Source organism: Chionomys nivalis, chromosome 3 (genome assembly GCF_950005125.1).
Source record: "Chionomys nivalis chromosome 3, mChiNiv1.1, whole genome shotgun sequence".
Lineage (NCBI taxonomy): Eukaryota > Metazoa > Chordata > Mammalia > Rodentia > Cricetidae > Chionomys > Chionomys nivalis.
This window is the reverse complement of record NC_080088.1, coordinates 109,702,867-109,716,326: the sequence shown is the minus strand read 5'-3', so window position 1 is coordinate 109,716,326 and position 13,460 is coordinate 109,702,867. Positions and strand designations below refer to the sequence as shown.

Below are 13,460 nucleotides of genomic sequence, written 5' to 3'. Positions count from 1 at the left end.
AAGTGCTGCCACCATTTGGTTAACCACTATTACTACATAGCAATTCTGAATGTTTTGAGTGTATCACCAGATCACAAGAAAAAGCAAAGAACAGGAACAGGAATGTGTACCTGCTAAGGGATGAAATGAACATGTAAATAGCTGGCTTCTCTGGAAGACTCACACATTGTACATTAAAGAACTTTCAAGAGCCGGGCGATGGTGGCGCACGCCTTTAATCCCAGCACTCGGGAGGCAGAGGCAGGCGGATCTCTGTGAGTTCGAGACCAGCCTGGTCTACAGAGCTAGTTCCAGGACAGGCTCCAAAACCACAGAGAAACCCTGTCTCGAAAAACCAAAAAAAAAAAAAAAAAGAACTTTCAAGAAACCGTGTTCTTGGAGGTCACGAACCCCGTGCTATCCTACCACAGATCTCAATATCATGGAAAACCAGGCAAAAAGGAATTCATAATCTACTATACATCATGGTATGAAGAGAACACACTTCCAATGTAGGATCTGAGAGTTCCACAGGCTTATGATGTCTCATACAGACATGTAAGCATGCCTCCAGAAACACCTTTCCTCTCAGAGACATCCAGTAGGGCCGGGCAGTGGTGGCGCACGCCTTTAATCCCAGCACTTGGGAGGCAGAGGCAGGTGGATCTTTGTGAGTTCGAGACCAGCCAGGTCTACAAGAGCTAGTTCCAGGACAGGCTCCAAAACCACAGAGAAACTCTGTCTCGAAAAAAAAAAAAAAAAACCAAAAAAAAAAAAGAGAGAGAGACATCCAGTAGAGACACTTACCAAATTGTTGAATTGCCCTATCAGCACTCCAGGGTAACTCCAAAGTCATGTGAACTCTTCGCCTTTGATTTTCAGCTCTCCGATCTGCTTGTAATGAAATACCTGAGCTGGCAGCTTCTGAGATAATAGCAATATTCTATATCAAATTGAAAAGGTAAAAAAAAAAAAAAAAAAAAATCACCTCTGAGCAAAGATAGGAAGGGTCAGTGCCTAGAAAACTTCCTTTGGTGGATAGTGATGGCCACCAGTATGTACTCTACTCTCTTTTCAAAGTAGCACGATGCCCTGGTGTCGGTGTGGCATGTGGTTGCCCAGAGTCAAGATTAGCTGCCCTAGTTTCCCTTAATACTAAATACGTACACACAGGCAAGCTGTAGTCAGTAAGGCTTAAGTGGTAGATACAATGTTCAAGAAATGTTAGACAGGGCAGTGTGTCCCAAAGATTTTCCAGTGTCTGATGTATAAAGGAAGACCTTATTGTCACTAGCAATTGTAACCTAAGGGGAAAATGCTCCGAATGGAGCTCAGAGGTAGAGCGCTTCCCCAACAAGCATGAGGGCCTCAGTTTAAATCCCAGGACGTGAAGGGTGTAGGTAGAATGATGCACACCTGTAATCCTAGTATGCAGAAGCCTGAGGCAGGGCAAAAATGAGTCCAAAGCCATCCTGGGCTACACAGCAGGACCCACTCAAAATAATCAAGGACAGTAGAAGTCTGATCTACTCCAGAGGCCAAGGCAGGAAGATCACTTGAAACTAGAAACTAGAGAAAATAAAGAGCAGCCTAGGCAGAAGAGCAAGTTGTGTCTCGGGAAAAAGTAGAGGGAGAAGGAGGGAAAAGATGAGTGGTAGGGAAAATCAGAGTAATGCATTAATTTCTTTTTCTCCTTTAAAAAAACATTTTTTTGAGCCTTTAATCCCAGCACTTGGGAGGCAGAGGTAGGCATATCTCTGTGAGTTCAAGGCCAGCCTGGTCTACAAGAGCTAGTAGAAACCCTGTCTTGAAAAACAAAAAAAAAAAAAAAACAAAAAAAAAATTTTTTGAGACCAAGTCTCCTATTGTAGACAAAGCTAGCTCAGGACCCACCTGCCTCAGCCTCAAAAGTTCTAAAATTACAGACATATGCTTCAACACTCTTAGACAACACATAAATAAATGTACACTGTCTTAGGGTTTCTACTGTTGTGAGGAGACACCATGACCACAGCAACTCCTATAAGGAAGATGTTAACTGGGGAGGCTCACTTACAAATTTCAGAGGTTCAGCCCATTATCATCATGGTAAAAGAGCATGGTGATGTGCAGGGCGACATGGTGCTGGAGAAGTAGCCGAGAGTCCTATATCTTACAGGTAACAGGAAGTCAAATGAGACGCTGGCCAGTTTCCTGAGCATAGGAAAACTCAAACCCACCCCCACAGGGATACACTTCCTCTAGCAAGGCCATATCTACTCCAACAAAGTCACACCCACTAATAGTGTCATTCTCTGCAAGTTTATGGGGGCCAATTAGATTCAAACTACCACAATCCACTCCCAGCCCCCCACAAGCTTTTAACAGTATCATAATGTATCTAAAACAAATACATCTAATTCAACTTCACAAGTCCCAATAGTCTATCATAGTCTGTACAATGTTTAAAAGTCAAAAGTTCAACGCCTCTGAGATTCACATAATTTCTTTTTTTTTTTTTTTTGTTTTGTTTTGTTTTTCGAGACAGGGTTTCTCTGTGGTTTTGGAGCCTGTCCTGGAACTAGCTCTTGTAGACCAGGCTGGTCTCGAACTCACAGAGATCCGCCTGCCAAGTGCTGGGATTAAAGGCATGCACCACCACCACCCGGCTCACATAATTTCTTAACTGCACCCCCCCCCGCCAAAAAAAAACCAAACCAGATCACATACTTCCAACATAAAATGACAGGATATACACTCCCGTTCCAAAATGTAAAGAAGGGAGCATAGAGAAGAAAAATTGGGCCATTACAGTTATTATTACTGGCCTCATAAGGGCCCGGGAGTGGAATGAGGTAGTTTGATAAAATTGACCCCTATAAGCTCATAGGACATAGCACTATTGGGAGGTGTGGCCTTGCTGTTAAAAGAAGTGTGTCATTGTGGCGGTGGGCTCTGAGGCCTCTTAACCTTTGCTCAGTGTCACAACCATTTCCTGCTGCCTGCAAGATATAGTAATCTCAGCTACCTTGCTGTGGAATAGTTCCTTTGTATATTGTGAAGATTTGTCACTGAGATTGGTTTGGTTTAATAAACAAGCTGACTGGCCAATTGCTGAATAGATTAAGTTTAGACAAGAGAACCAAACTGAGAATGCTGGGAAAAGGGGCAGTCAGGAGTTGCTGGCAGATGCAGGGAGAAGCAAGACGGACATGCCATACATCCTGAGAAAAGGTACAAAGCCACATGGCAGAGTGTAGATAAGAAACATGGGTTATTATAAATGTAAGAGTTAGCTAGTAGTAACAAGTCTAACCTATTGGCCGAGTATTTATAATTAATATAAGCCTCGATGTGTTTATTTGGGAGCTGCTGGTGGGACAGAAACTCTATCTCCTCAATACTTCGCCATGTCTGCCTGCGTGCTGCCATGCTCCTCACCATGATGAACTAAACCTTCCACTCAATTAAATGTTCTCCTCTATAAGATATGTGGCAAGCCTGGCAGTGGTGGCACTCGCCTTTAATCCCAGTACTTGGGAGGCAGAGGTAGGTGGATCTTTGGGAATTCAAGGCCAGACTGGTTGTGTCGGAGTGAGTTCCTGGACAGGCTCCAAAAAATAAAAGGAAAGAGCTGCCATGGTCATGGTGTCTCTTTACAGCAATAGAAATCCTAAGACATACATAAAAGAAATAACATCTTGTTTAAGCCATAAGTAGGTAAAAGCAACTACTACAGAGTCTTATAACCTGAATTCAATCCCCAGGACCCAACATGGCAGAGTTAGAGAACTGACTTCCATCAGTTATCCTTTGACCTCCATACAAATGCCATAGGATGTCAGTCTACAAACACACACCCACACAGTAAATTAATGTAATAACTTTTTAAAAACATGATTTAACAACTGTGGTGGTTTGAATAGGAATGGCCCTTACAGACTCATGGTTTGAATGTTTGGTCAAAGGCCTCAAATTTGATAAAAAAAAAAAAACATCACACCAATGCCAAAGGTTTTAAAGAAAGTGTTTTCTATTACATGGCAACAAGCTAAGGAGATTATAAAGAGATGCCTTACTTGCTCTTTCTATAACCAAACACCGCTACCTGCAGGGACTAACCCAAAGGGTATTCAAATGAATGAGATCTGGCAGATGGATGTGTTCCACTTTGCAGAATTTGGAACATTAAAAATATGTACACCACACCATTGACACTTATTCAGGCTTTCAGTGGGCAACTGCTTTAAGTTCAGAAAAGGTTGATTCAATAATCACACAACTATTAGAAGTTATGGCCATCTTGGGTATACCTGCACAAATAAGATAGGTAATGGTCCAGAACATGTCTCTAGGAAAATAAAACGGTTTTTTGCTTATTATAATATTGAGCATGTTACAGGTATACCATACAATCCTACAGGTCAAGCAGTTATAGAAAGATCAAATCAAACTATAAAGGATATGCTAAATAAACAAAAAGGGGTGGTAAATGCCCCCAGAAATAATAATGCTTTATTAACCTTGAATTTTCTTAATGCTAATGAGAAAGGGACAACAGCAGCGAAAGACATTAAATAATGGAAAAGTCTGCTGAACTAAATCAACCGATTTATTTCAAAGATGTGCTGACCTCACAATGGAAGCCAGAAGATGTGCTGTGTTGGGGAAGAGGTTTTGCTCTTGTTTCCACAGGAGAAGAAAAATTGTGGATACCATCAAAATTAATAAAGATTTGTTTTGAAGATGAGAAACCTCTTGAAAAGGAGAAATGACAGCTCATCCACAATGATGATAATCATACAGGTGGTAAGAAAAGCATATAGGATGGGGGCAGGGTTCTGTTCTTGTCTTTGCAGGAAAACACTCATCTTCAAAAATTCAAGAGCCTCTGGATGTCTGAACACTGACAGATGGAAAAATAACTACCCAATAAGGATCAAGAAAAGCAAATATGATCTGTAAGAACAAGCATTTAAAAATATACATTTTTATAAATGTATATATGTGTATGTATGTATTTTTATTTATGAACATATAGAGCTGGTTTTGGAGTTGGACAACGGCTCTGTCCTTCTTTAATTCCAAGCATGTTGTTAAAAGAAAGATCCAGAGTTTCTGTCTCATGTCAAGAGCTGTCTGGCATGGGACAGAAAGAAAAAAGAACTTAGAAAAAAATTTTGCTTTCTTCATATCTATATTTGTCTTTAGCGTACCTTTCATTGACGATGTATGTCTATATAAATAATGCTTAAGTTTTCCACAATGAACAATGAATTTTCCTGCAGTAATCTTTGAAGTTTCCAAGTGTACATTTTTTACAACATTCTGGCCAGACCTCCACAAAATACTCAGACTATTTGCAATCATACCAGATATTAATCTTGAAACCTAACCATCATTTTACTTTCATAGGATATCGTAGAATGAATGTCGCCCCCAAGACAGCTGGAAGTAATTCTAGAAGACGACGTTCCCCCCTCCCAAAAAAGTTTGTCCTCAGGGTTAGAGACATCATTTAGGGTCTGATTATGACTGGTATAGGGTTGGGGATGTGGGGAGGAAATTTTTATAAGCTCAGGGGGGAAATTGGATAGGATAATAGATTGGTATGAGCTTAATCACACTAATAATAACAGTGAGTAATAAAGTGAATACTTGTGAGTTATTACTTATAGACAATTACATTGGTGTAAGTTCTTGTATACAGACACAAAGCTAAATTAAATTGAATATTGTGTGCATGCATGCTTCTACTTGTTTAAAACATTTTTTATATATTAATATATATTTACCATATTGCAGTGTACATTTCTACCTCTGATCTAGATACTTATACACTGTTTACATCTGGAGGTCATTGTCCTCATTTATTGCACAGCTGTTTATTGTCTTAGTCTTTAAGTTATATGGGTATTAAGAATTATAGAGCCGGGTGATGGTGGCGCACACCTTTAATCCCAGCACTTGGGAGGCAGAGGCAGGCAGATCTCTGTGAGTTCGCGACCAGCCTGGTCTACAGAGCTAGTTCCAGGACAGGCTCCAAAGCCACAGAGAAACCCTGTCTCGAAAACAAAAACAAAAACAAAAAAAAGAATTATAGATCAATAATCAGTTATGTTTGTCATACTTAGACTAATCAGGTTCTTTAGATACATAGAGATTATATTCTACATAGATAGATAATCTTCAATCACTTCAAAGAGCTGTAGAAAATGGCATTTAAATAACTGAGTTCTGTTGAAGTGAGACACAATTGCTCCTGACAGCACCGATCTATTCCGAGAGAATGTTGAGCACTGAAGACAATCCACTTGGAGCTTGTTTTCTTCTTGGCAAAAACTGGCCTTTGGGCAAAAATAGTGTCCATGCCTCAACCACTGACAAGATATATAGCATCCAGAAATGGATGAACAAGACTGTCAAATCTTGTCAAGACAGGGTAAGACAGACGGTTTTGAAATTTTTTCTTGCCTTTGAAAATGGTCTATTAGTTCTTGTAGGCCTTAGCCAAAGTTGGTTGCTTCAACACTGCAAATGAGACTTTGGGTGATTGCCCAGATAGCCAGTTGTCCCTGTCATTTGTTGAACGTGCTTGACTGCACTTCCTGCTTACTCACGTACTATTACTTCCCTCCTCGGATCTTCGATGGGGTTGAAGACTAGATAATTGTAGTTATTTTCCTCTCATGACTTGGCCAAGTTATTTATTATACAAAACTTAAGCTAGTTAGAATAGGATATTTGTTTTTATTGCATATAATTTTGTATTAGTCTTAGAACTCTCTTATTTAAACAAAAGGGGGAGGTGCTGTATGTAGGAAGACCAGCCACTTGTGATTACCCGCCTACTGGGGCGTGAACCTGCATTCGCCCCCCCTTTTCTCCTTCCCCTTGCTCCTTTTCGCCAATTGCTCATTGGGATTGTTTGGATTTAATCTCCATCCACCATTCAGGCAGAGAATCCTGATTTGTAAGTTTACCCCTAAATAAATAACTATCTATCTCTGTTCTGAGCTAGTGTGGGATTTCTTTTTTTTTTGTTTTTTTTTTGTTTGTTTGTTTTTTCGAGACAGGGTTTCTTCTGTGGTTTTGGAGCCTGTCCTATGTGGGATTTCTTTTAAGCATCCGTTCACCACTTCATCTGGGAGGATCACCGCAACATAATTGAAACAAGAAGTTACTGGGAACAAATCCTTTGGGCCCTGTCTTGAACCCCGTGTTTCTTTCTGCTTCCATTCACTGCCATAACATGAGCTGAGTTGTCCCTTGTATCTTTCCTTTCACAATAGGTTAAAAGAATAAAATCATGAGCCAAGATTAACTTTCAGTCCTAAGAGACTCTTAGATGGTAGTTATGCAAAAGTAACTAATATAAAAAGAAAGGCAAGGAGGGAAGAAAAAGAGAGATCAAAGAAATCGCTACAATACTTTTATATTCAGATTAAGGTATCCATGTATCTCTCAAATCTCTCTAAATTTTCAGACAAGACCTCATGTAGGCCAGGCTAGTTTAAAACCCCTGCTCTACTGTAGCCAAGAAGACTGAGCTTCTGATCCTCCTTCCTCTAACTCCAAGGTGCACCATCTCACCTGGTTTGTGTGTTCCAGAGTTCTCCTAAATACCAAGATGCGCATCATACAGAATCACTAAAGCATGTAAAATAATCAGTACAATTACTAACAAAAACAGACCGTTCCACAACCTTATAACAGAATCTATGGATGTGGATGGACAGAGGGCAAACCTTTCTAAAGCTGAACACATAGGCAGGTGCCTTCTATTGGAAAGCACCCCAGGAAAATATACCTTTTTTCCATCCATAAACCTCTGCTTCTCCGTGATGTTTAGAATTTCCACGGGCACATCAACTTCAGACCTTGACTCATAAGATATGCTTCCATCGTCATTGCTCACCACCCGCCCCTTGCGGCCAGTCATCTGAAAAGCAAGCATTAACACAGAGCTTTAAGAAGAACATGAAACATGGATGACACAAGCTGGTACTGAGACAAAAGAACATTACAACATAAAAAAAGTGATCCCTGGCAACATTACAAAAGCTGTACAATAGTACAGGAACCAGGTTCAAGCCAAACTTCAGGCACGGAGGAAAGGCCTTCTGTAGTCATACCCTGAGAACCAAAACAGAACAAGGTTCTAAGTTGTATCCAGAGAACAGGACATCCATGTCACAGGATTTAAAAAGAGAAGAAAATACTAACAGGAAAGAGCATAGCACTAACCACATCTATTTACCTCAGCCACATTTTCAGGACCACCAAGTTCATCAATAAGTTCATCCAAGGTGTTAGGAGGGAGGTCTTCAGCCAATTTTTCTAGTTTATCAAGCAGGTCTTTCTTCATCTGCTGTGCCCTTTCCACAGCATCCTGACTCGTTATAAGGCTATTGTTACTGTTGGTGTTACTGTTAGCTGATAAAGAACATTTGTTAATCAGTCAAACTGTTATACCTGATTTCCATAATAGCACATTTCTAAAGTAGGATGTTCTGCACAGTACCTGGTGCACTGTTGGGAGCAGGTGAGATGACTGGTGCAGAGGAGAAACTGGGCCGCTTTGAACCAAGACCTGATGCTAACAAGGCACTTTGAATGGAATCTGGATCTATACTTTTCTTCTTTTTCTTATCTTTGTTTTTCTTGTGGTCTTTTCTAATTAACCAAGGATCTGAAATGTAAGAGAAATATGTATCAATTTGATAGAATAGTACAGTCTTTTGTTTTTTTTTTGTTTTTTTTTTTTTTTTGGATTTTCGAGACAGGGTTTCTCCGTAGCTTTTGGTTCCTGTCCTGGAACTAGCTCTTGTAGACCAGGCTGGCCTCGAACTCACAGAGATCCGCCTGCCTCTGCCTCCCGAGTGCTGGGATTAAAGGCGTGAGCCACCACCGTCCGGCAGTCCTTTGTTTTTTGAGACAGGGTTTCTTTGTGTAGCCATGGCTGTCCTGGAACTTGCTCTGTAGACCAGGCTGGCCTAGAACTCAAGAGATCTGGCTACTACCTCTGCCTCCAGAGACCTGGAATTAAAGGTGTGAACCACCACCTCTCAGTACAATATGGACTCCTGATAGGAGGAACTTTTTTTTAATTAGGTATACAATATTCTGTCTGTATGTATGCCTCCAGGCCAGAAAGACGGCACCAGAGCTCATTACAGAAGGTTGTGAGCCACCATGTGGTTGGTGGGAATTAAATTCAAGACCTGTGGAGGAACAGCTAGTGCTCCAAATGCTGATCCACCTTTCTAAGCCCCAAATTTCCTTCTGTTAACCGACACAAAGTATTGTCAGCTAGCAGTGCCCAATCCATTTACTCAACACACAGAGAGCTACCCCTCTACATTTTGAAGTTAAAAAAATAAGCAAATATTGGGCAGTGGTGGTGCACACCTTTAATCCTAGGACTCTGGGAGGCAGAAGCAGGTGGATTTCTGAGTTTGATCAGGGCCAGCCTGATCTACAGAATTCCAGGACAGCCAGGGCTACACAGAGAAACCATGTGTGCTCACACACACAAAATAAACCCACATAAACTCAGTATATTCCACGAGGCTTGCAATTCCACTATCCCAAAACTCAGGAATACTGAGGCAGAAAAAATGTGAACCCCAGAAAAATTCAACCCCAAAACTTAACATGAAGGAATGAATGTAGTTCTAGATCATCTAGGGCTACACAGTGAGAACTTCTACTTCCCACCGAAAATGAAAAAAAAGGCACAAAGTTGTCTTATCTCAGATTCAAACCTCAACAAGACAAACAAACTTAGTCTACACTAAGCAAAGATTATAACCTACCTGGTCACAAATACAAAGAAGGGGTTTAATTTATTTTTCAAAGATCTATTTTACTTATTTATTTATTGGTTTTTCAAGACAGAGAATTTCTCTGGGTAGCTTTGGCTGTCCTGGAACTCACACTGTAAACCAGGCTGGCCTCGGACTCACAGAGACCAACCAGGCTTTGTCTCCTAAGCGCTGAGATGAAAGGTGTGCGCCACCACTGCCAGGCTGATTTATTTTCTTTTTAAGGATGGGTATGTGTGTTTCTGTATGTAGGTTTGTGTACACAGTGCAGGTGTCTATGGAAATCAAATGTCCTTGGAGCTGGAAGTCTGGAGATTATGAGTTCACCAACTTAGGATGCTGGAAATTGAACTCCGATTCTCTTAACCACTGAGCCACCTCTCCAGCATGGAGAAAATATTTTATCTTTTGTTTGTTTTTGAGACAAGGTCTCACTATGTAACTCTGGCTAGCCTGGAGCTCACTTCACTATGTAGATCAGGCTGGTCTAAAACTCATAGAGATAGATAATCCTGTCTGCACCCCTAATGCTGGGATTAAGGCCCAGCAGCTAAATCCCCTTCTGCTGTCGCAACAGTTGAGTGAACTCACCGTCTTCGTTGTCCTCGCTGGACTCATCTCTGAAGGGGTTGAAATCATCATCATCACCAGAGCTCATGTTCTTAGAGCTCTCATAGTCACTCTCTTCATTGTCAGAGACATCAGACTCACTTTCGCTGTCATCAGAGCTGCTACCAGTAAGGCCACCAACTTTTCGTGCTTTTTTGGCTTCTCGAGTTATTTCTTCACCTACCCTCAAGCACCAAATAAAAGTCAGTTGGAAATGCAATGTTTCTAAAGACCTATGGTGTCAGACTTTAGATTATGAGTTTAGTCTAAGAGAACTGCAGACAGCAAGAATATACATTTGATAAGCAAAGCATGCTCATAAGAACCAAGAACTCCAGTTATGGTCAGCTACTCAACAAGAAGCTAAATATATAAATACAAACTCAAAACTGATGAAAAGAAAATAAGGGGCTGAACCAAACCACATTACATGCATGCATGAAATTCTCAAACCATACAAAATAAATAAAAACTCAAGACAGAGTGCAACAGTCGTAACTGTTAAGTAGTTGTGAGAAGGGCATTAGTAACTAGTCATGAAATACCTTTCATGTATAAGCTAGGTATAGTAGTCTCTAATCCCAGCACTTGGGAGGCAGACACAGAGAAGTCTCTGTTGAGTTTAGAGCCTGCCTAGTCTACAGAGTGAGTTCTAGGTGCATTAGGACTGCATGAGACCCTGTCTTGAACGAAATGAAGAGGGGAGGACAGATGTACTGATTTATAAAAATTTCGTTTTTAAGGGTAAGTGGTTGGTTTGAATCACCTAATATTTAGAAATTGGGAATGCTCAAAAACTAAAACCAAACACTAAGATGTTCTCTTATTAATGAACCAGAAAAAACCTAACTGAGACACAGGGAGACGTCAACTACTCTAGCACACTACTGATTGTAGGGTACCATTACTTCGTGTACTGCTCAATTAAAAAGCAAGGGGTAGTAGTAGCCCACTAACCCCGATGACCTGAGTTGAACCCCAAAACCTATATGGTAGCCGGGCAGTGGTGGCGCACGCCTTTAATCCCAGCACTCGGGAGGCAGAGGCAGGCGGATCCCTGTGAGTTCGAGACCAGCCTGGTCTACAAGAGCTAGTTCCAGGACAGGCTCCAAAACCACAGAGAAACCCTGTCTCGAAAAACAAACAAACAAACAAACAAAAAACCTATATGGTAAAAAAGTGATCAATCCCTTCGATTTGTGCTCCTGACCTCCACATTCACAGTAGCACATGTGCACCCACAAGCACATGTAATAAAATAGGAAAAATGAATATCTTGTCAAGTCTAAAATTATTAAGCAATGTCAAACACTACTTAGAGCCTACAACATTGCAGGTGTTTTTGTCTGGGTATGCTAAGGCAAGAGCCCAGGGCCCAGAAAGCATCATGGCCTTTATATCAAAATTCACAACTCACTTCTGAAAATCAAACAGCAAAGAAAGCACCCAAACAAAAATTCTAGTTTACATTACCATAAGCTAGTTAACAAACATGGGTGAATACATCCCTAAAACTTAATAACTATACTAATCAAAGCCTCTTTAGCCTTAACCAGCAAGGAGAACATAATGCTTGTAACCCAGCTGCTCCAGAAACTGAAGCAGGAGGAAAGTATTACCCAGTAACTGCCAAGAAAAAAAAGGGGGGGGGGGGGAATGATGCACTGACTAGCAAACTTCATGTTTATTATTAAATAGCAGCTCTGACAACACAAAGACTAAGTGAACTTAGAAAAATCCTAACCTTCCCACAAAGCTGAAAAGGTTCTAATTTCCTAACTGCTGCAGAGTGTCCAGCTAATTAAATTAAGTGGGACCACTTCTATATTCACCCAGGACTCTGAGCAACAGAGAAAGCACCAGTCCCTTCCCACTCAAGGAAGGAAGGAGCTCAATCACAAACAATTACTTCCAAACTCAGATCATCAGCACTGCTATCAACTATTTTTTTTAATTTATCTATTTTATTAGGTATACAGTGCTCTGTCTGCATGTATGTGTGCATGACAGAATAGAGCACTACATCTCAGTACAGATGGTTGTGAGCCACCATGTGGTTGCTAGGAGTTGGAACTCAGGACCTTTGGAAGAACAGCCAGTGCCCTTAACCTCTGAGCCATGTCTCCAGCCCTGCCATCAACTATTTAAAGAAAAGTACTCACCTTTCCGCTTCTTTATTTTGCTTTCTTTACAAGGGCTATCTCTTGGTGAACTGTTGTTACTTGGAGCTGTCAAATCGATTCCTAGCAAACTATAAAGTTTCTTCCTGTCTGGAGCAGGAAAGTGTTTTTCAATGAGTGACTGCAATACCCCTCTGCAGGAAAAAAGCAGTGAATCTTACACTTCATGTGGCACCTGTAAACATCTTACTAGATATAGCTAAAGAGAAATATACATTTTCTTCAATCTTAAGAAATTTCAAGAAGAAATTAAAAAACATTACTTGGCAGTTGAAACAAAATCATTTAGTTCTCCTCCACCCTCTTCCAAGGCTTCCAGAGTTCTAGCTTCTCCTGTAGACTGCAGACCAATTACCACACACTAGAAAACACAAAATACACAATAATAAACAACATGCTGTAGCCTCTCACAGCATATGCCTTCTTACGGCAAATGTCAAATGTCTAGTGAAAGATTTCAAAATATGACCCATTACATTATTAAAGCAATAAAGCATTTATTCTGAGTGAGAGAAGTCCAGGTCTGATGTCGCTTGCTTTTAATCCCAGCACTCAGAATGCAGAGTCAGGAGGATCTCTGTACATTTGAGGCCAGTCTGTTCTACAGAGTTTCAAGGCTGCAGAGAGGGGTTCTGTCTCCCTGCCAGCCAGTACAAAAAAAAAAAAAAAAAAAAGGAAACACATTTTACAGAACATGACAAATGTTCCTGACCTTAAGGAATTTATAATTTTTGTTGTTGTTCTCTCTCTATAGCACTGGCTATCCTTGAACTCACAGAGATTTCCTCTCTCTGCCTCCCAAATGCTAGAATTAAAGGCGTGCTATAATGCCCCAGCAATTCTAAGTTTTGAGCAGATCAACCAAAAGCAAGCAAGCTTAGGGCAA

General features: G+C 40.7%; 1 protein-coding gene across 4 annotated transcripts in view; it reads right to left on the bottom strand.

Annotated features, from left to right (window-relative positions):
• Sbno1 (strawberry notch homolog 1) overlaps nucleotides 1-13,460 on the bottom strand; it is a 58,489-nt gene that overhangs the window by 18,329 nt on the left and 26,700 nt on the right. For all 4 annotated transcript variants that reach the window (XM_057763810.1, XM_057763811.1, XM_057763813.1 and 1 more), the window contains 7 exons: nucleotides 12,838-12,935; nucleotides 12,557-12,708; nucleotides 10,377-10,574; nucleotides 8,483-8,650; nucleotides 8,219-8,394; nucleotides 7,769-7,900; nucleotides 787-922 (listed from right to left, as the gene is read on the bottom strand). In XM_057763810.1, coding sequence (XP_057619793.1) covers nucleotides 787-922; nucleotides 7,769-7,900; nucleotides 8,219-8,394; nucleotides 8,483-8,650; nucleotides 10,377-10,574; nucleotides 12,557-12,708; nucleotides 12,838-12,935 — 1,060 coding nt within the window. The remainder of the gene's footprint in view (nucleotides 1-786; nucleotides 923-7,768; nucleotides 7,901-8,218; nucleotides 8,395-8,482; nucleotides 8,651-10,376; nucleotides 10,575-12,556; nucleotides 12,709-12,837; nucleotides 12,936-13,460) is intronic.